The 22,660-nt window shown below is 39.7% G+C and overlaps 1 protein-coding gene across 4 annotated transcripts in view; it reads left to right on the top strand.

Annotated features, from left to right (window-relative positions):
• Positions 1–22,660, top strand: part of map3k13 (mitogen-activated protein kinase kinase kinase 13) — a 29,973-nt gene that overhangs the window by 1,074 nt on the left and 6,239 nt on the right. Inside the window, exons 2-11 of one of the 4 annotated variants that reach the window (XM_079465087.1) lie at positions 8,456–8,528; positions 18,936–19,603; positions 19,701–19,887; positions 19,975–20,166; positions 20,368–20,526; positions 20,718–20,876; positions 21,042–21,150; positions 21,291–21,400; positions 21,569–21,685; positions 22,360–22,503. In XM_079465087.1, coding sequence (XP_079321213.1) covers positions 19,003–19,603; positions 19,701–19,887; positions 19,975–20,166; positions 20,368–20,526; positions 20,718–20,876; positions 21,042–21,150; positions 21,291–21,400; positions 21,569–21,685; positions 22,360–22,503 — 1,778 coding nt within the window. In that variant the 5' untranslated portion in view covers positions 8,456–8,528; positions 18,936–19,002. Of the gene's footprint in view, positions 1–1,936; positions 1,988–8,455; positions 8,529–18,935; positions 19,604–19,700; positions 19,888–19,974; positions 20,167–20,367; positions 20,527–20,717; positions 20,877–21,041; positions 21,151–21,290; positions 21,401–21,568; positions 21,686–22,359; positions 22,504–22,660 lie in introns of those variants that run through there. The other 3 variants (XM_079465085.1, XM_079465084.1, XM_079465086.1) reach the window with 3 other exon arrangements.

Consider the following 22,660-nt stretch of genomic DNA (forward strand, 5'->3'; position numbering starts at 1 on the left):
AGGCCATAACGTATAATGTGGCATAGGGATGCATAAATTATCGGCCATATTGGTTTCCACCGATACCGATAACATTGAAAATGACTTTTTATTGGGCGATAATTTATCGTGCTATGGCATATCATAAAATAAAATTTTGGCCGATATATATTATAGCTGATAAATCATTACCTTGTTTTCTACAGTCAACGTTTTCATATAAAAGCAGTTCTCCACTTTTTGCCTTTTGTTTCAGTCTTAGGAAATGTTATTTTCATTTTGTTGTTATAATTGCTTCCAATGCTTCCACATCTGTAAGTCGCTTTGGGTAAAAGCGTCTGCCAAATGACTAAATGTAAATCTATTTTCATATATAGATACTGTATATCGGCCAATATATCAGTTATCGGCTTCCAATGTTAAATAATCATCGGTTATCGCTATCGGCCAAAATGTACATATCGTTGCATCCCTAAATTATGGCAGTGCTATAGTGTAAATATAGTCATGACTACAGTGTGTTATTAAGCACAATATGTATTGATAAAGCACAGCTAGGATTGTCTTATAAACTGTACCAAGTGTTGAAATGCCACAGTAGCACAAAAGGGTTCGTTCGCCCAAAAATTGAAAATACTTTGTTGTTTACTCACCCCTGTGTCATGGCAAATCCATGTGACTTACTTTGTTTCTGTGCATCACTAGCAGATTAAAATAAATAACAGCACTATTATTTTAGTATATATTGTTTTAAAATGGAAGTGAGTTGTAGCAGGGACTGTCGTTCTGTCTAAAGTCAAAAGGATTTGGAATGATACAAGAGTAAGACCGTACTTTCATTTCTGGATGAACGATCCCTTTAAGTGTATTCAGTGGGTGTGTGCGCTTGCAGTGTATTGGCCGAGCATCGGCGTCTTTGAGTAAAGCATGTTTCTGGTTAAACGTCCACGTGTGGCACTAATGAGAAGGTGTCTTTCTGTCTGCTATCCATTTTCAATCTGCTGAGAGTGAGACGGGTGCAGTTACAGGTCACCCACTCCAATTGAGCAAATGTGGGTGTTCCCTTGTTCTTCTCTGCACCACTAATAAAGCAAATGAAGCTTCTCACACTTGAAGCCTCTGCTGTCTTTGTTTTGTTTGAAGAGGAAGAATGTAGGAGCCAAAATGTACCAAGAAATAAGGCCGTTTTTTTAGCTTCTGATAACTCAGGCTGCGGCTGAAGTGGGTGGTTTGTTACCATTGACCGCAATGCTGTATCACTTAAGTTAAAAAAATATTTAAAACCAACATTTTGTTTTTGGATAGTTCTGACTCTAAACTTAAATCGGACAAGTCACATTTGATTGATCCCACACATTTAGTATTAAGACGCCGTATTATTTTATAAGGTTATATTCCTTTACTTGACTGGGTCTTTAGTTGTGCTATAATTTCAAATGAATTTTTTGTCTGTATCAAACTATTATCTTTGTATATCCTGTGAATAGCGATCCACTGATGTAGATATCCGGCTATAAGTGTAATAAATAAAATCTATGCTATTAAATGTGAGCGAGAAATGCTAATCATGTGCCATCCCGTGAATCAGCATCTGATGTCTTATATAATCTGCTCACTGAATCATATGTAAATAGGACAATCTGCAGGTCTCTCTGCACTTTGTGGAATTTTCAGGGTAGACCAACATGTGCTGAACATATACTGTTTTAATGAAAAGCTCGACTGTGGTTGGTTGTGAAGGACTTCTGTTTTTGTTTTGCTATAAATCGGCCCTATTCCTCTATCGGACAATTAAAGCGCTGTCAAAAATCATATTTTACATTTGTTGGTCAAGGAAACCCGCTTATCATAATGTTCCCTTCCCATACGTGACATCACAAAGGGGCTGGAAGGGGAAGCTGTATTTATGTAATTGACATGTAGCTTTCATTTTCATACACGCAAGCTCGGAGCATAAGAGGAAACCATCACGTTTAGTAATGTTCAAGACCACTTGCTTCGTAACAGAGTGAGATTTATTTATTTTCAATTCAAATTTCACACTCTCCTAAACACCTTTCTCCATTTTCTTCCTCTTTGTCTCTTTATCATTTGCCATCTCTCCTTGGTCTTTCTCTTCCATTCCCCTTTAGTCCTGTGTGTATCCAGCATGTCTTTATCTCTTGCGTGACATTTCTATAATGAAGTGATCTCTCCTCTCAACTCCTTATCTCTCATCCTCAGCTTCTCTTCTTTCCTTTTCTTTTCAGCTCCTCTCATTCTGTTTTCTCTTCTCAATCTCTCTCCTCTCTGTAGCTCCTAACATCTAACACCACACACTTCAAGGACATTCAGTCTTGGCATGATCATTTGATATGTATGTCAATATTTATGTATTTCCTCTCAAATGACTTGATGACAGAGGAGCTGCTATTATAAGATTAGATTCATATCGTTGAATGTGATTTCGCTCCAGGAGGCTTTGAGATCGTTCAGATGGTGGACTACAGGACAAATAGGTTAAGCCCTGAGATTGGTTGTCTTTTGAGGGTTTATATTAAGCTTGGCTTAAGGCTATTGACATTATGGCATGGGTACAGAGTTTGTAGTAAGTGTGTAATCTTTGTACCTCAAACAGGATTAAACTGAACTTTTAACCTATGTTTGCACGGTCCGACTGGGCTGAACATCACTGACTCGGTGTTGTGTGCGTTTGGGACCGAACCGCCTGGGGGACCATTTGAAAACAGACGTTAGTTTTGCAGTTCTGTGTCTCGTGGTGCAGAAGTGACACGCGTCACCTTTAAATGTAGGGTTTGAGTATTTTTGGGAGGAGTCTGTCTGTGTTTGTCAAGTGCAGAACAGTGATTTTCACCGTGTGCTTGGAATGTTTTAGTTATTGCATGTGTTTAAAGACCGAGAGGATTGTACTGAATCAAACAGCATTATGACTGTACAGATCTACTAAAGGTAGGACTTGATTTGCTCCGAAGTGTGTCTCTGTGTGTGTGTGTTCGAGAGATTTCATTAAATTTGTGAGCTATAATTACTAGCGCCTGCAGCGTCTCATGGGGTGCACATTAACACACACGAGTGAAGAAATAAAAACCTCAGTGCATGTTCCCTCGGTTTCTCCTCTGTTGTCATCTGCTCTCCTTTCTCGTGTCCTCGCTAGTGTTCTCTTCCCTTTTCCTTTCCTCTCTTGGGTCAGTGACGTGACGCTCATATTTTTGTGTCACTGGTTTACTTTCATTTCAAAAGGTTAAAATTTCAAAATAAAGGACCAAGACTGTTTTTAATTTATTTTGAGAGAATATTTGGGGGATGATTGCAGAAATGTCATTGTGGTGTAACCGTAAAAACTTGATACCAAATAATTCTTGTTTAAAAAAGTTGGAATTCTCATTATTGGCATATCTTAACATAATCCCTTTAATAGTACAGTAAATAAAAGTAAATGGAACACCATTGTTCTGAATATTATAGTTAATTTGGGCAATCATGTGAGTTGGGTCATGATTTGAATACGAGACACGCAGATTACATATTTAAAACCGAATATGAATCACTATTGCACAAATTGAATTTTATTAGCTGTTCAGTGCCATTTTCTGATTGAATTTTTTTGCAATATTCCGTGTAATACATCAAATTCCATTTTAAAGCCTTGATTCCGCCATTCCGTTCACGTTTTTTCACATCAGGGAAATCATATGGCCATACTCTTTATTTATTTCTCTCCTGATCCTGTCAGAGTTTAGTTTGATCTTCAGTTTTGTTCTCTTCACCTTTGCATTAGTATTCGTCAGCTCTCTCTCTGTTCTCTTAGGTCTTCCGCTTCTCTTTACCTTCAATGAGATGAAAAGATGACGTGCACACCTGTTTGTAGTTCATTTCAGGTCATATTCTTCAGCAGCGTCTGTTACTCTTTGTTTTCTTTCTTTCTTTGATTATCGTTATAATAGAGTGTATTGAGTCAACATTGTGAATGGTTTGAGTCAGCAATCGCATATATTCAGGTTAACATGGCTGCATGTGAATATGTGTTTATTTATTGAGAAACTGTGGCAAACCTTGATGGGCTACTTTTTAGCAATTTGTTTTCATTTGGTAAAGAGTTTGGATTATCAAGTTTTCACTAAATGACTTTTTAATGATGTTTGCTGGAGAGATGCTCATGGTAACGGCTAGTCATTCTAAGCCCAGACTCTCTTCTCCGTGTGTCAGCCATTGGCAGGTCTGGCATGTACATGTAACATGAACACACGCATGTGTAAGGAGAGGTGAAACACACCCTTAAGTCCTCAAGATGTCCTGATGTTCACTTGGCACGTGTGTGATTTGATGATGGCGTGTTTGTGTGGTTGAGACTGATGCGTGTTACCTTTAGGACTCGACGGGTTTTAAAGACTTACAGCAAATAAATTGCATGAAAGGCATGTAAAATTGCACTTGTACTAAGATTGTGCTTATTAGGGGTCGACCGATATGTGTTTCAGGACCCATGTCGATATCGATTACAGATCAAGTAGACCGATAGCCGATATTTTAAACCGATATATATGTCTGGTGTAAAAATGAAAAATGTTCAAACCTTTCCTCTTTGTCTGATGAAGAATCCTGTTTTGTTGTGCCATTGTTTGGGGCTTGCTCAGATCATGTGAAATAGCACCCAGAGAGAGACGGCTGAAAGCACAACCTGTATATTTTCATTATTTTATAAAAGAGTAGATGATGAGTACACAGTTGAATCATGTATTAGTCTTATTTATATGATTACTGGAGTATTTAATTCTTTCTCCGCTGTAATAAAAAAAGATGTGGCTGCGCGTTAAGACATAAAGACACATTTAATCAACTTTGAAAATGACGATAAAGATAATCATAAAAATATTAACGACGTCGATAATCGTCCAGGGCAATAATCGGTTGACCCCACCTGAGAATCAATGTTAATTAGCCACAGTTATTGGCAGGAAATCTGAAAATGGCCAATTAATTGATCTCACTGATGCATGATGCATATTAGTCACTTTTTAAATTGACCAGCGATGGATCTGTTTACTGTGTGTGTGAGCGTGCATGTGTGTGTCCGTGAGGGAAGTGCTGTTTACTGGAACAGGTTAAATGAATTCCTGAGTTCTAGCACTGCATCTCTCTTATTCATGTTCAGGACACAAGAGCTGTCAGTGTGTGTGTTCCGATGCTTGTGAAATATTCATGAGAACGTAACAGAGCTGATCTGCTGCTGGATAACTTACAGTCCAAAGACAAAGGTTTATTTCACCTTTCATTACTGAACGGTCTCTGGATAATCATGTCTCTGGTTTTAACTAAAACAAAGTTATAAATCAATATTTACTGTCATTTATTACTCTTTTCTTTGTTCTATTAGAGTAGCCATTATTTTATCAAACACAGAGATTTGACAACAAAAGAACCTTGTTTTAAGTAATGCTTTTTCCAGAAAATGTTTTGGTGCAGAAACTTTTGCAAAAAAATGTATATAGTAGCCGGACGGTTGACTGCATTAGGACACGAAGAAGACATGAAGGCTGTTGTTAACCCAGACAACTCTAGAAAGCCCCTGACCCGTGTTAACGGATGTTCTATATATTATATATTGATAACAACATATTGCTAAACTGTCTGCTCTCGGATAATTGTGATGTAACCTGACAGTGTTCCGTTTTAGATGTGTGGCCTACTCTATTTATTACGCTAAATACAGCATGTGTTTCTGTGACTTTTGGAATGCTATCAGATATGTTAAACAGGACTAGCTTGCTAAACAAACTTGCTTGACAACTTGTCAATGCAGTGTGGCTAGTGCATGTTCAACACCTTGGGTGGTTAATCATAATGCTAACTTTTACTGTTGTTTAATTATAAATCTAAAAAAATATATCTAATGATTTTAAAATAAACTTTAAAGGCTTAACCGAAAACCTTTTGTTAAGAAACACCATTTCAGTCCATTCCATTACTTTTAGTCTTGTTGTTTTCAACTCTAGACTGGACATGTTCAGAAACGTTTTAGTTAAGTTTTTGGGAAGTACTTCTTAGATCATAATTCAAACAGGTGAAAAGTGTGTTGTGCTGTTTAGAAATGATAAAAATAACCTAAAATGATTTTTGACTAAACAAAAAATTCATATTACTTTTTTCCCATTTGTTTCTGTGTAGTAGTAGTCTTGTTTAGTCCTCTTTTATCCAACTAACACATCCAGTTAGGGCTGGACAAGAATTCGTAAACAATATCCTAGCGATATAATTCATTTCGATGACGGTGAAATGGTATTTAAACACATTTTCGTTATTTTAATATACATTACAAGTCCGGGTCTGAGCCCTCGCTTGGCTCCGCAGCGGCTACTGGTGTTATGTAATGCTTGTAATGGCGACGCAGCCAGACATCAACCATGTCGTATCGATCGAAATTAAGAAATATATTTCAATATCAATTTTGGCCATATCGTCCAGCTATACATCCAGTTATGTTTAGTAAAGATGTGAATGTTTAAAAAAAGCGTTTACGCAGATCCACAAAAATGACTAAAACGCTGTATTACGACATCACTTTGTAAAGAAAAAATAACCGAGTCCCAGACGATTGATTGACGGTTTATTGGAAGGCGGACCTCCGTCACTAAAGAGACCATAATACAGAGCGCTGCATTTCTCCTCATTCATAATGAAGAGAAGCTTGCGCACGTAAACAAGATGGCGAAAAGTTTGGACATTCGAAAGGTTTCCTTCCATTGAAGCTCGTCAACAACGCCATCGACAAAGTTATACCACCATCTACTCGTTCTCCCGGGTCTGATCCAAAAGCGCTGTTTAAAAACCCTGCATCGCCGTGAATGAGTGTTAAGATTTTGCTGTAGATAAAATGTTGTCTCCGCTGGTGGTTACAGCACTGGTGTAGTAAATCCAAAAAAATCATAAATTGTTTTACGCTTTCACTTGAAAACGGTCTCGTGTAAACGGCCCCTTATACACCACTAACCAAACAATGAATGCATGATCAGTGTTGATACGACTAATTCCTTGGCTTTAAGAAATCAGGGATGTTTGATTCTGTTATTCATGTTATGCGGTTGGGCTGCTTTGTATTTTTTTGTTCACAAGGAAGTTTCCACCAGCATCATTAGCAAGTCCTTCAAAGTAGATATGCATACATTTATAACTAATTACCATAAAGTTTGATTAATTTACGAACAAGAGCTGCTGTTAGCAGGGCGGCAAATGCCACAGGCTTCTTGTTATCATCCTTCATAGATCTGATGAAATGCTTCAGTGTCAACGGTCATTGACTATCAAATAGGTTTTATCTTATATATTTTACATTTTCAGGATCTGATTATTGCATGGTTTACTTGAAACATGTTTTGATTGATTCATACTAGACAGATGTGAGTGTCCCCCTCTGATGGTTCAGCAGACGAGACGCTGAAAGTCTATATCACACCATCTGATCCACTGTTTTTTTATTTAATGAGATGTTTTTTTAACCTTATTTACAATTTCTTTCTCTACACTTGAGACTGGCCGCAGTCATCTGTGAAGGGACTTGGTTTTTTTTAGGGGCGGTTTCGCTTTAATTGGTCAGGATGGGGTGTAAATGAGCAGGGTCTTTGTCCCCATGTGGGGTGTGGCTGCTAGGGCACATTTGGCACAAAACATCCCCCCTTTCATGAGCACACACACACACACACACCACCAGAGGTTTGACATTTAATGATCCAGACGTGAGCATCTGTTCCTTAGTTAATCCTTTCACTGGTCCTGCACCACTACACACTGTTTTGACACACAGATAATATTCTTCCTTTATTTCCACTCAGTTTAACACCTGAACCTCTTTTGGAGGAAGTCAGTGTGAACAATACGGTTTATTCCAGAAGTAACGGAACTAAAAACGGAAAATATGTACAGTATATGTAAAAACATATTATGTTAGAACTTGATTTATTTTATTTACAGAGGAACTTACATTTTTCATTCAGTGTTGTTTTGAGAAAAACCCTCATAAAACAGTTTTATTTTTAAATACGGTTACGGTAACAGAAGAGTTACTCTAGGGCGGTGCAATTCATCGAAAATAAAATGTTCTATGTTGTTCCAAAAGTTAGTAAGTAAAAGTGTCAAATAATCAGGATCTCGATATTGGCCTCAAGTCAAGTTGTGTTTGGGAAATCCCTCGTGTCTCTCTCTTCCTCTCATATTTTCACATTCTTGTCTCTGTGGTATTCGTGGTATTTCTGTGCTGTTTTTCAGCAGTCCCATCTAAGCATTAACTCGTATGTAGGTCTGGGATTCCCCGTTCATACATTACTGTAAACGGACACAACCTGGCACGAACTTTAACACTTTAAACCCTTGCGCGCGCACACACAGGCTCAGCTTTTCTTTTTTCCTTCGGAAAGTGCGATCCGAGAGTCTGATTACTGACTCTATGACCTCTGAACTTTGACCTGTCTGTATTTCTTTACAGGTGCAAGAGAAGCACAGATACATTGCATTGGCTTTAGTAGCATCTCAGGATATGACCATAAACTTCTCTGGAGGTAAATGACTGTTTAAAACAAATGAGAAAAGCTTATTTGTTTTGTCTCTTTCGTGTTGTTCATGTTTTGTGTACATTTTGGAAATGTATGATTTTGGTGTTACGCGACTTTGGAGAAATTGAGGCCTTTTTGTTTTCAGTGTTGTTGGCTGGTATGTTGCTTTACATGCTCTTGACCTGTTTTTCTGTTTGCCACGCATGTTGTTGTTTTTTACCCAGCATGCTTTGCTGGAGCGAACACTGTGGTAAAGGAAGAGACTTTAGCAAGTGGAAGTTTCTGTTGTTCTGCTGTGAACATACATGTTGGTCGACTAGTGTAACTTATATTACTTAAGGTTTACAAAGTCTGTCACTATATACACTAACATGACAGTACTGTGATTTATATAATTCTATATTTTTAAATGTTTTGGAGAAATAATATGATTTTTGGGGATTTGAAGAGAACGAATGACTTGTGCATTAAAGTCTCATTGCACACGTTGTACGTCAGCCAAACATTACAACCCAACGCTCAAAGTTCAAGCCTTAACTGTAAACCTGTTTACCATAAACCATAGGTTATTAAAACGTTAGATCAGTAAACATGTGATTTCTGTCTTGACAATGGCAAGTCCAACTGTGAAAGTTTTCACACCCTCCTCTTATATTGACCTGCTTATGCATCTCCTTTCAGGTTTCAAAATTGTTCTTACTGTACATATTATATTAAATACTGTAATTCCATCAATAAACATGTGTGTTATATCACTTAATCTTTCTTGGGTTTGGTCTCTAATGTGACATCTTTGCCTCGAAAAAGTGAAAGCTAGACCCCAAAAAGTCCTGTCCTCTCTGGTGTTTGTCCCCCGGCATCATTCTAATCTCCTTATGGACATCAGCAGCTCAGTTTGTGTGACAGATATTTGCCATCCCTGTTATTTGTTGCTTTAGTTGATCGCCGTTTCATCTGATTGGACCGGTGAGAAATGGAGCAAATATTCACTTTACAAAGGCACTTTATATCATTTGTGTCTTTGGTCTGTTTAATGCCATTTTAGGGATGTTGTTTCTGTCTAACTTTAGTTTGAATGCGTCTTAAAGTGTGTTTATATACTGTGTTTATATACTGTGGATTATGTTTAAAATGGCAATGGTGCAAAGCACAACAGAATTCATGCAGTCACATGCTGAATGCATTAGAACACACACACTAGTAAATGCACACATTGTTTACATATTGTGTAATTTAAACATCTCGTATTAACGCTGCAAAAACTAGAAGCTCCCTAAATCTTTTGCTAGTCTGTTCCACTTCCGCATTCTGTGCGTGTGTGTGTGAGCTCAGGCGAGCTGCATCGTGCCTGCGTCATCCGGCCCCTTCATTCATGAAATGTGTGACGTCAGCAGCATCAGCGCAACTGACGCCCACTCAGCTGCTGCGGCTGTAGAGAACAGCATCTCCATCTCTCTCTCTCTCTCTCGCTCTCTCTATCACTGCCGACTGTTTCTGCCGTGTCTCTGATGGAGAAGGATCTTACGTCTCAGCTCTGTGAGTAATCCTCTCTGTCAGTTTTCACCTGCGCATTAGTGTGTTTTATTTCTTTGTATGTATGTGTTGGATCATGTGGCACGTTAATGTCTGTTCGGGGTTGAAGATGACTTAAGTTGCAGTTATGCGCGTAGGAGCTATATTTATCCTGCTTGATGCGACGGCTGTTCTCTCGCTGCCCTCTGCTGAAGGACAGATATACCGGTGTATGACACGGGCACATATGTGCACAACTTAATGGCTTCTCCGAGGGAAACTGCATGAATAATTCTGTATATCAGACCATACGCTCTGTCCCTGTTTTAGTGTCTTTCTCTTATTTTATGACGTTTTTTTTAAGGCGGGGGTGGTATGACGGAGATCTTACATTATGATGTGAGTGACGCTACATGGTAATTTTGCTGTTGATTTAATTGGTAATGGTATCAAATTTTCTATTCATCGAGAACTTTATGATCACAAGTGAATCATTCACATTGGAGAATGTTAAATCTGAACACAACAGCTTGACATTATTTAAACATTGAGTGAAGTAAAACTAATGGTTTAAAATGGATGATTCTTATTAGAAGTGTTTGAAGTGGTTAAAGATACGTTGCGAGCGCACGAGTGAAAATATACGACGTAATGTCATACAGGTTCAGGTTGTGATGTTGCTTGGTAACCATCAACAACTAAACTCTTCTTTACGATAGCGATGTCTTCCTCATCTTGACTTGTTTGGCTCTGTGTTTCAACATTATTCCATGTTTCTGTAAATCATTTGAATCAGTCTCTCTCACTGACCAGTCATATATTTGTCTATTTGATGTTTGTCTTGTATTGTGAGCTCTGATCCATCTTTAACACATCTGAGACGCAGTAGAGCAGCTCGACTGCTAAGCGTGTTTATATAACCTCACGCTAGCGGCCAGAGCTTTAAAACGACGAGAGCAACTAATATAGAATAAATATAATAGTAGGACTTCTTTAGCCAGACGGAGGGTTTTTCATAACGTTAAGACTGCCTTTGGTTGTAAAGTGTGTGTGTGTCTGTTCTTGGGTCTGCAGTGGCTAATGGAAGTGTCAATGTAAAGTATTGATTATTTGCCTTTTGTAGAGGAAGGTTTTTAAAAGCATGGAAAGGGGGAGCATGAAAGTGCACATAATCTTCAGTTGTGTGTGTGTGTGTGTGTGATATGCATATCCGCTGTCTGGCTTTTATTTCCTGCTGTGTGTCGTGTTAAAGGAGAGGAAACCAATTGCCTAGAAGGAGCAGCTGCTCCGGTGTGGGACCTTTCCTCCCCTCCATTCCTCACTTTCCTTTCTTCCTCCTTTTCCCTCGTTCTCTCCTCTCTCTTTTGCACCAATCCTTTCCCTTCTTTCTCTTCCTTTCCACTCTAGTCCACCTTCTTTCTCTCCTCTCTTTTCCATCTCATTTCCTTTTTCTTCTCCTCTCATCTCTTTTCTACCTCTTTTCTCTTTATACTCTTTTTTTTCTTTTTCCTCCCCTCCACTGCTCTATTTCCTCTTCTTCCTCTCTCTTTCTCCTCCTCTTCTTTCTTCCTTTTTATTATGTTCCCTTTTCCTCTGCTCATTCTTCCTGTCGCTTTCTCTCTTCCTCTTCCTCATTCTTCCCCCTCCTATCCACTCTAGTCTCTTCTCTTTTCTCCTCTCATGTCCTTTGTTGTCGCTGTTTCATCAGAACTGGCTTTATCGGTTGCAGTATTCTTCATCCTATCCTCTCATGTTGTACATTTTCATCTCTGTCTTTATTTGTGCTTAAGTGACAGATTGTCATTTTGACTTGCAAATACAGATATCAGCCTGATCATCATCTCACATGTTATTTGTGTAAGTTCGGACGTCACGACTGTGGTCCCCCATGCGTCACGTCCCGCTGGATTGAGTTGGTATCGGGGCCCTGCGGCTCGCTGTGACGTTGTTCACAATGCGTGTATTCCTCTCGCCGCATCGGTGTTGATATGACTCACTGATTCCCACAAACCTCCAGTCATATTTGCAGTGATTTTCTCTCTCTTCTCCTCTTGTGAGTGACTGAATGCATGTGTGTGTGTGTGTGTGTGTAGGCAGGAGGTGATGCGGTTCTGCTGGGTTTGCTTGTTAGAACCCAACAGCATCAACTGTGCAAAAGCAGATGACATATTTACTGTGCCCTTAAGTGGCTTCCCAAAACCCTTCTAAAGGGTTATTCTAAATGTATTTGATGATTATTATATAAATATATATTATTTATATACATATATTATGTAAATGAGACCTTTATTCTGGATACGATGAATCGTTTGACAGCTCTAGAGTCATGATGCACTCATATCACTTTCTGAATCAGTATGTTTGTCCTGTTTTTAGATAAAAATCTTCATTTACAACTGTGATTTCCAAAGTCATCTTACAGAGATTCAGACTGTGTTTCATCACACGTATATACATGTATTCTACAAACGCATATATAACACTAAATTTAGTTTTTCAGGTAAATAGGACGTGTTTAATAACGTTAACTGGAAAGGGAGAAAACCCAGAGTTTTCCATCCGTCGGGTGTCCCCCTTTTAATGGCATTCAAACATTTAATACAAATATTTTCCTGCTTCAAATAATCTAAATGTAGGATTTCTGTAGTGTACGATTGTACAATATATGATTTGAAACTTTAAATTTGGTAAAAATCAGCCTTTCTTACCTCAGGGTACTACATCTGTCATTTTCCCGTTGAGTTGGTTGATAAAAGAACTCTATTAGAATGATCAATGGTGAAGTGATCGTCTTTGCCCTGTGGGATTATGGGACTCAGGTGCTGTCCAGCGTACTGTGTGGTTTGCATTGTGCCCTGTGATTGATCTTTCACATCTGCCAATCATGAGCTCTCAGCGTGTGATTGGAGGAGGTGCAGACCGGACGGATCAGATTAATAATGTTGTGGGGAGATGTGAGTGCTGGAGACTCTTTGTTGTAGCGGCAGCTGTTCTCCAACACAGCCCCGCCCCCAAAATACCCAACATGCACACAACCAAGGCTGTTAAGCTTCTGTTGAAACTATTTACTATCAGTTTCAAACCATACAAATAGATATTTATACGTCCGTTTACAGTTTTTCGTGTCGTGACATCATGATGGTCTTAAGATTGCGATTAAAATTTAGTTTTAGGTGAAATATTCCTCGTTCCCTGATATTGTGAGATTTGCTCATGAAGTCCCTTTAAAATGCTGACTCTGAGCTTTTCGTTGTGAGACCTGCTGGAGGTTTTGTGTTCACAGATGTTGTCTGTCTCTCTCTCTCTCTCTCTCTCTCTCTCTCTGTGTTTAATGAAGCTCTCCACACTACATCACACATATGCTCTTCTGCAGTATGCATACTTGTTGGTTTATTTGGGGCTATTGATGGATGTTGTTTACATGAGGGTTCAATGATGCAAAGGTTTGGCGTGGGGCGTTTGGCATTCAGCTCGAGCAGATTGTGATGGCTTTTTATCTTCAGGATTATTTACTCGTGTCAGATGTGGGGGCTGGGGGTCGGTGTGCCTCTGTCGACCCGTCAGCATCACCAGCTGTCCCCTCCTCAGTGTGCATCTCTGATAAAACACTAAAGGGTTTTATTCTCTTTTAGTAGACTCGAGCATCGCATGGAAGTTTTAAGTGAAAGGATTTTAGTGTCTTTCCTCCCTCAACCAAATCAGCATCAGACAGCAGAAATGATGTGAATATGTGGCGGATGCTTGTGTAACGGACTGCTTTCAAATCTAAAGATTAAAGGATTATGTCTTGATAAATCTCATCTTTTCCGGTTCGTCTTTGTCTGTACATTTATTGCGTTCTCCTTTAGATCTTTTGTTTCAAAACTGTTCTCATCTGAAATCTGTCTACGTTATGTTGCATTTAACAGTCAAATTATTAAAGGCTGTGTTCACATTTGCCTTTTTTTATTACAAGAAAAAGTTGACAAAAGTACTATTTAAGTAAAAAAAGAAGACATTTGGAGCGTTACAAAAAGCAGCTAGCATTGACTTTGGAGGCACGAAGGCAGCTCAGAGATACTGATTCAGACAGGCTTAGGCAGCCATTATGGAAGTCTATTTGAATTATAAACAGAGAGCGTCTTTGTAATAACTAATCACATATTTAAAAACTACAATACTAATTTCTCGCTAGAAATGCAATCAGAAGTTATTGAATGTTAAAATTAAACTTTTATACAAAACTATGTAGGGCTGCAACAACGAATCGATAAAATCGATAAAAATCGATTATTAAAAATGTTGGCAACGAATTTCATTATCGATTCGTTGTATCGCGCGACTATAACGCGCGCCGCATGTTTGAGTGGCGTGAGCGTGGCGTTTCTGTTGCGTGTCAGCTCTGTGGCGGCTGCGTCGTGTTTTCTGTATCTTTGCACACCAGCACCGTGCCTGACGCGGCGCTGGCGCGCTGCTGCTGCTATAGGTGACATAGAGGGAGGCCGCCGACAGACAAGGGTCTTGTATTCACGACATGTTTAAACTTTTTTCACATAACCTACACCTTCCAAAATCCGAAAAATGAGTAAGTAGGCTGTCTGTTTATTTAAATAACATTTCCAAATGTTTTGTAGCTTTATTACCTGATGTTGGACCGTCACTCAGATGACACACTAGACTACGTTGTTATTGTAGTGTGTCATATTTTTTTCCATTTTTAATCACATTGTTAAGAGCATAAAAAACAAAAATAATTCAGTCACCAATACATTTTGGGGTTTAATACGAACCACAATTCGTATTAAGATGATTCTCAGATATGTTATTAAAGATGTAACGTAATCAATTGATGCACGTGTTTACTTTATGCAATATGTGTTTAAGATGGACATAAATTAATATTCCCATTCAATGCAATGTATCTTTTCATTGGATATAGCCTAAGCATTTTCTTGGAGGAAGATTTTATGGAAAAAAGTAGTTAATTGGAGTATTCATTTGCAACATTTTAGTAATAATATCTCATACTTAATAGGAATATTAATGTATAATTTATTTCAATATTCACTTGTTGTTTCTCCAAAAATGCATTATAAACATGATTTAAGTCCTGATGTTTTCTACAGTGGACATGTAAACCCCGTAACGTGTAGATGTTGGTTTAATGAAATTCAATTTGAAAATACGATCAAATAAATGATGATTAGCTTTCAAACATCAAAATGGCATTCATTAATATGTATTCGTGTACAAAATTACATATAAACATCTTTTCCTATTCTATTTTGCCTGGAAACGCTTCCAACACGCTTGCGTGTCTCGTGAAAAATAGGCGTCGATTCAATTCCTAGCATGCGCGCGTTTTCCGTGCGGCTCGTCTCACGCAGGCAGTGTGCAAGCTCTAACCTGTTAACATGGGAGCCGATTTAAAAACGGTCACGCCAGGCTTCTGAGACGCTCACGCCACGCATCTAGTGTGTCACAGGACTAAAAAAAGTTGATCGCGCCGCGCAGCATAGCGGAGAAAAAATAAATAAAAAAAGCAGAGCGGAGGTAGAGGAAAGACCATCAGAGAGACCCGAAAAAAACAGCAAACCATGAGAGGCTTCTTGATGGGAAATGCATCATGTAAACCACAGCAAGCTGTAATAATAATATAATAAGTAATAATAAAGCTTTTGAAATATGTTTTGCAATGTCAGTTCTATTTTTCAATAAAGGGTTGAAAATGAATGCTTTTAAAAATTTGTATCCGATTCATCGATTAATCGAACAAATAATCGACAGATTAATCGATTATTAAAATAATCGTTAGTTGCAGCTCTAAAACTATGCTCCAACCGGCGTTTTGGCCGCCATCAAATTTTCTGAGCTTAATCCTTCTCGACCGATCACCTTCATCGCATGGTGATAGGGAAACGACAGATCTCTCTACTCGCTTGTCATTGGTTGGCTGTGAAAAAGGTTCTTAAGCAGGGTGTTTCTTTGTTCCTGAGCTGCAGAAAAACACGCTTGCATGTAAAAAAAGCGTTTTTTGAAAACACGGTTTACTCCGTATTATAATGTGAACAGACGCTAGCAGCTTCAAAAAAGAAATCAAGTCTGAACGTAGCATGAACTTGTCTAGTCATTAGTTAATAATTAATCTTAACTAATAGTACAGTACCTGCATCATTATGTGCTTTTCAAAAACACAATCAATGTTATAATCATTGTCGTGTAGACTTTTAATTGTCTGTCATTTTGACGGACAGGCTCATAAAAAATCCGTCATAACATATTATTAGCTGTCACTGTGGTGCAAGGGGGCATTCTGTGGTAATTTGCATGTTCGTGACGTCATCACGCTGTACTTTTCTTCGAACTTTATTTAAAAAAAACTGTATTTTAACTGAATGCCCAATAAAGCTGTTGTTGTTTATATTCATTTATATATTTCATGTTTCTGTTGTCAGACATGAATAGAAACAAATGTTTAGGTTCGTAAGTCTAGTCAGTAACAGGTGCTTGTAAACGGTGTTTTGTACTGAAGCTGCGGTCTGGTCATTAATGTGCTGCCAGAGAAGATGCTGAGAGAGTAAACTGCACGCCTTTATGCGTGTGTGCACATGACGCGTGGGTCTGTGACAGATGCTCTATTCTGGACCGTGAGTCTCCGCTGACCAAACATGCGTTTGCCAAAACGGACCAGGCATTGTAAGTAAGCTAATGAATGGGAAACACACGATCCTACAATCACAGTCTAATGAAGGGAAATTTCAAAATGGGGAGTTTCAAATTGCCCTTATTATTTTAATCCGTCAAAACAACGGACAGCCTTCTGATTTTTCGGGAGAATTTTAGTTTATCGCGACCTCTGGTCATGACCATATAGAGATACAGTAAGTTATCCATTAGACAGGAAATGCATCGATGAGGTCCAGATATTATTTATCGCAGCGCCGCCACCCAAAACCATCAATAATTCACGCCGGTTTAGATTGATGTTGCTTGAAACAAAATGTTTGTTCTTGGGAAGGGAATGACAAAACCGAACCGGACCAGACTGAGCGGGACTATGAATCTAGAATCGGATCAGATGCAGAACAGATAAACTATCATGAGTGTGTGTGTGTTGGCTGTGTATGTGGTTTGGCAGGGCTTGTGTGTTTTTTCTTCAGACTGTAATTCAGAGCGGGAGTGGAATTACATGCGTGCACACACACACACACACACACACGTTACCTGAGAGAGTCGTCTTTGGTTTCCGGCTGCACTCTCGGCTGTTCTGTGAGACACATCTGCATTATTGATGCCCTGCTGCTGTTGCCCCATCATCACACACACACCCACCTGCATCAGTTTACCCCACTTAAATGCCCCCAGATCCCCACAGGGCCATGAAACCCTCTCATAAACACTCATAAAACCCCAAATACTTCTCAAGCTGTATATCCACCATTAATAACCATTTACAAAAACCCTACTGTTTACAAAACACCCCTTTAGAAACACACCGCAGTGCAGGTGTACATGGCATTATATACTGTAGACATGTGTAGGTAAAGTGTGTATTCGACATAAAACCAAATACTATTAGAGAACAAGAATGATTCTGTTATATTGAAGCCAGTGGTTTGTATTTATTTCGGTTTTTATTTTATAGTTTTCATATTTTGATAATACACTGATTTATGTCTTATGAGGCTTAACATGCACAACACAATAATAGATCTTTATTTGAGGGTTTGACTGATTTAAAGCTCTTGTGAAGTAAATACCTCTCTGTGTTTTGTCTTAGTTTGTTGTTAGCAACCAAACGTAATGGCTTGTTTGTTTGTTACTAATGCTAATTGAGAATACGGTCATTAGACGTGTTTTAGATACACCCATCACATTAATGTTTTCATTTCTACTCTAAACATTCTTAAAAAAATGAGTTGAACATGATATCTTTGTTGCTGTTTCGATGGACACGGTTATAAAAATGGGATACAAAGTAAAACGTCACTTCTGGGATGTAGTTTTCTGGTTCAGACAATCCGTTCTAAAGAGTTGTTTCTGATCATAGGCTTGTGTAACAGATTATAGGATATTCAGCTTGTGTGTGTTTATTTCTCTGAGGGATCGTGGGCCGCTGGTGATGTGGAGAGAGACGGCGGTCTATGCCAGATGTTTCGGTCGCAGAGTTTATAATATTCTGCTTTAATCTCAGAGCGGCTCTGAAACAGTCAAGTAACAGAGACTGGATCACAGCGACGGCTTCCCGGAATAACCCGCTCTCTCTCTCTCTCTAAAGAGATAATCATCATTAATAGAAATGCCTCCAATCCCTCTCCTGCTGTGTACCAAATGAGATTTAAAATTACACCGATCAAATGCTTCAATCTTTATTTAGCGTTAAGAGCTGTGATTGTTGTTTAAAAGTTTGTGTCGAATGAATGTGTGAATTGTATTGGAAATAAATACGGCTTCTTTTAAAATCCTAGTGAGCAGTCTATGTAGGCAGCATTGTAAGACCTCATGGATGCGCTCCAACACATTGACTGTTGCAAGAAGACGGCATCAGGATTCGTATCACGATCATTGTTGGGGCTTTTTATTTATGGAAACGTGGTGTTCACTTTTCTTGATGTTTTTTAACACTGATATTTACAGAATGTTTAAGAAACCAAATAACCATTTCATTGAATCCACAAATAAATTATGATTTATATCTATCATTGATTTAAAGACTATGGAATAAACTAATTAAATTACATTTAGAGACTAGAAATTTACTAATTTAAGAGGTTTTCTTTCATCTATAATAAGTGAATGTGATAAGGCCGGTTTGCGGGTTTTGGAACAGAGCCTTTATTTCCCACATAACTAACTTAACATTGTTATTCACTGAGGCTGTTAAACTTTCAGGACATGATGACAATATCTGTCTCTCTGCAGGCACATCCGTAACTGAAGTGGTCTCTAAAGCCTCGTCGCACACTTCCTTCAGGTCGGGCGTCTGCCCATGCACACGCACGGCACCATGGGTAGCTCCCCAGAGGTGCTGTCCTGGAGTTCTTGTCCCAGCCTGCTGGTGGGAAAGCTAAAAGAGGAGCTCAAACTCACCGTCGGGGACTCCATGAAGAAAACCAATAGCAACGTTTCTCCCCAAGCTCTGCCCCCTCCTCCTCCCCTGCCACAGATCATTGCGGACTTGGCTCCGCCTACCACACTTCCCATGCCGCTGCAACAGCTGCAGCTCCCTTGCAGGGATGATGAGCCGGTCGGCACCAGTCCTCCGTGCACCGCCTTGAGCGAGGACTCCACCAGGGAACACTTTGAAAACAGCGTGCTTCAGCTCCAGGAGCACGAGGAGGCGGAGACGCCCGGCTCCTGCGGTCAAGGAGGGAGCGGCAGTGGCGGAGAGGAGATAAACGACGAGGGTGGGTGTCCGATGGACCATAGCGGGGACGACACGCACAACCATCCACACGACGACATCAAACTGCACTTCCATAGAGCTGGGAACGGAGGGGGCTTTCTGGAGGGCCTGTTCGGGTGTTTGAGGCCAGTGTGGAATATCATCGGAAAGACGTACTCGACGGAGTACAAACTACAGCAGCAAGGTTAGTGCTCATGGTTCATGCAAATGAAAAATGTCATTGCGTACACTGTATGTGACCCGTTTTGATTGATTGTTGAATGTCCTCTCTGATTTGACAGCAGACATGTGGGAGGTGCCCTTCGAGGAGATCTCTGAACTGCAGTGGCTGGGAAGCGGCGCTCAGGGCGCGGTGTTCCTGGGAAAGTTTTACACGGAGGAGGTCGCGATAAAGAAGGTCCGAGAGCAGAAGGAAACGGATATCAAACACCTTCGCAAACTGAAGCACCCGAACATCATCAGCTTCAAGTACGTCACAATGCTTTCGCTCGCATTCTAACACATTTAACCTGACCTAAAGCTCGAGGGAACTGATGTTGGGGTGTTGTATGTTAGGGGTGTGTGCACACAGGCTCCGTGTTACTGCATCATTATGGAGTACTGCGCACAGGGACAGCTCTACGAGGTTCTCCGGGTGGGACGAAAGATATCACCGTCGTTACTGGTGGACTGGGCCTCAGGGATAGCCAGCGGCATGAACTACCTGCATCTCCATAAGATCATCCACAGAGACCTCAAATCACCAAAGTAAGATCCCTATGTTGTGTAGCTTTGTACCACATGTCCTAGTAAAGGTTCTGTTGTCACTGCCCCAATTTTGAGTTTGTCTGAAGTGACCTAGCTTGTAAAATGAGTTTGTCACTGCCATATATAATCACTTTCAATAGAAGAGAAGCGAGCAACACCTCTCATGAGTTCATATTCTCTAATTTCTTCTGTAACCTGCAGTGTGTTAGTAACTAAAAATGACGTGGTGAAGATTTCTGACTTTGGAACATCTAAAGAGCTCAGTGACAAGAGTACGCAGATGTCGTTTGCGGGCACCGTCGCGTGGATGGCACCGGAAGTCATCCGCAATGAGCCGGTGTCTGAGAAAGTTGATATCTGGTGAGTGAATCGATTAAATTTGTCAATGAAATGTTTTAATGAATTTGAATGAATGTGTGGGGTGTTTGAAGGTACAAACATTTGGGGTTGTGTTATGGATGGCTCACCTGCACATGTGCATTTGCGTGTGTTTCGGGTCATTTCAGGTGTTGTTATGAGGGTCTCACACTCGTGTTTGTGTGTGTTTTCAGGTCGTTTGGGGTTGTGCTATGGGAGCTCCTGACGGGTGAGATTCCCTATAAGGATGTGGATTCATCTGCCATCATCTGGGGTGTGGGCAGTAACAGTCTCCACCTGCCTGTGCCCTCCACCTGTCCTGACGGCTTCAAAATACTCATGAAACAGACCTGGTGAGATTCAACACAACACACACACCTCTATCCTTCTGTACTTGAAACACTGTGGAAAATTGTTATTGGAAATACAGCTAATAAAACCCAATATACAGTCATAAACAGAGAGCTTATGTTAGATGGTACGGATTATATTTGTTACATTGCGTTTGTGTTCTACAGGCAGGGTAAACCCAGGAACCGACCGTCCTTCAGGCAGATCCTGTTACACCTGGACATCGCCTCTGCTGACGTGTTGGCGACCCCACAGGAGACCTACTTCAAATCTCAGGTGAGCATACAGACATCACATTAGACCTACTGACACTCGTCACGGAGGATGCTTCAAACACAATAAATAGCCAAAACATCTTCTGCAATGCCTTCGCTGAAACCGAAGGTTTTTCTTCACTCTCGATGTGTGTCTGGCAGGCTGGATGGAGAGAAGAGGTGAAGAAACATTTTGAGAAGATAAAGAGTGAAGGCACGTGCATCCACCGACTGGATGAGGAGCTGATTCGACGCAGACGAGATGAGCTCAGGTGAGTCTCAAAGAAAACATTGTGTGCAAATGAATCCAGTATCGCTTATATCTGCTAGAAATGTTCTGTTGTCCTAGGTTATTTTAAGCATCATTCAAGTTTCCCTTTAAACACATTAGAGACTCTGCTCAAATCATCATGTACTCATCTGTGCTGTGTGTCTCATAGACATGCTTTAGACATCCGGGAGCATTATGAGCGAAAACTGGAGAGAGCCAATAATCTGTACATGGAACTCAGTGCCATCATGCTTCAGTTGGAGGTGCGAGAGAAGGATCTCCTCAAGTACGTTTTTCCTGTTTCACACTTAATTCACAACATTCATGAGATTAGCTTTCCTGTAGCTCAGTGGTTAGAGCATGGTGTTCATAACGCCAAGGTCGTGGGTTCGATCCCAAGGGATTGCACATACTTAGAAACAAATGTATAGGATAATGCAATGTAAGTCGCTTTGGATAAAAGCGTCTGCCAAATGCGTAAATATTCATATTGTGTTTTGCATGCCAAAATCAATACAGATGTATCCTGAATATATATATATATATATATATCTTGTATAAAGGCTGTTGTTGGGGTTGTATCATGGAAACAAAATTATAAATAAATTGAGATTTTGCTCTGAAACGTATGGAACTGTCCTTATGGAAAACCTAGTCGGTTTTGTTACACACTACTCATTGCAGCATATGCAGTAGTTATTATGAACCTGACCATCTGATTTTTCGGTTGTAATGAGTGTGAACTTTGAGCCCATCTGTATCTGAAAAGAGACGTCTCTAAATCAATCCAGTCTGACCCTGACCGACATTATCAGACTGAATGAGCGAAGGAAATGAGCAATAAAACAAACTTAAACTCATGATGGACACACACACACACGGCTTTAGTCCACAGCTTTTCGTGTATCTCTATACATTATGCAACATTAGATTAAAATGTGTTTTTATTCGTGTTTGCAGGAGAGAGCAGGCTGTAGAGAAAAAATATCCCGGCTCATATAAACGCCACCTGGTTCGGCCCATCGTGCGGTCCAACGCTGTTGAAAAGCTCATTAGGAAAAAGAGCACCATCAACCACAAACCCTGGACACAGACGCCCAAGAGGTGACCATCCGTGTTTATAACAACACATTTCATTAGATGAGATAAATTACACAAAGCATTCAGCCACCGACACTTCACATTTTTTCATATATTATTGAAAATATATTCAAATAAAAGGCAAGATGTACATTTTAAATAAATAACATTTTACAATTGA

The sequence above is a fragment of the Barbatula barbatula genome, assembly GCF_947034865.1.
Source record: "Barbatula barbatula genome assembly, chromosome: 9".
Classification (NCBI taxonomy): Eukaryota; Metazoa; Chordata; class Actinopteri; order Cypriniformes; family Nemacheilidae; genus Barbatula; species Barbatula barbatula.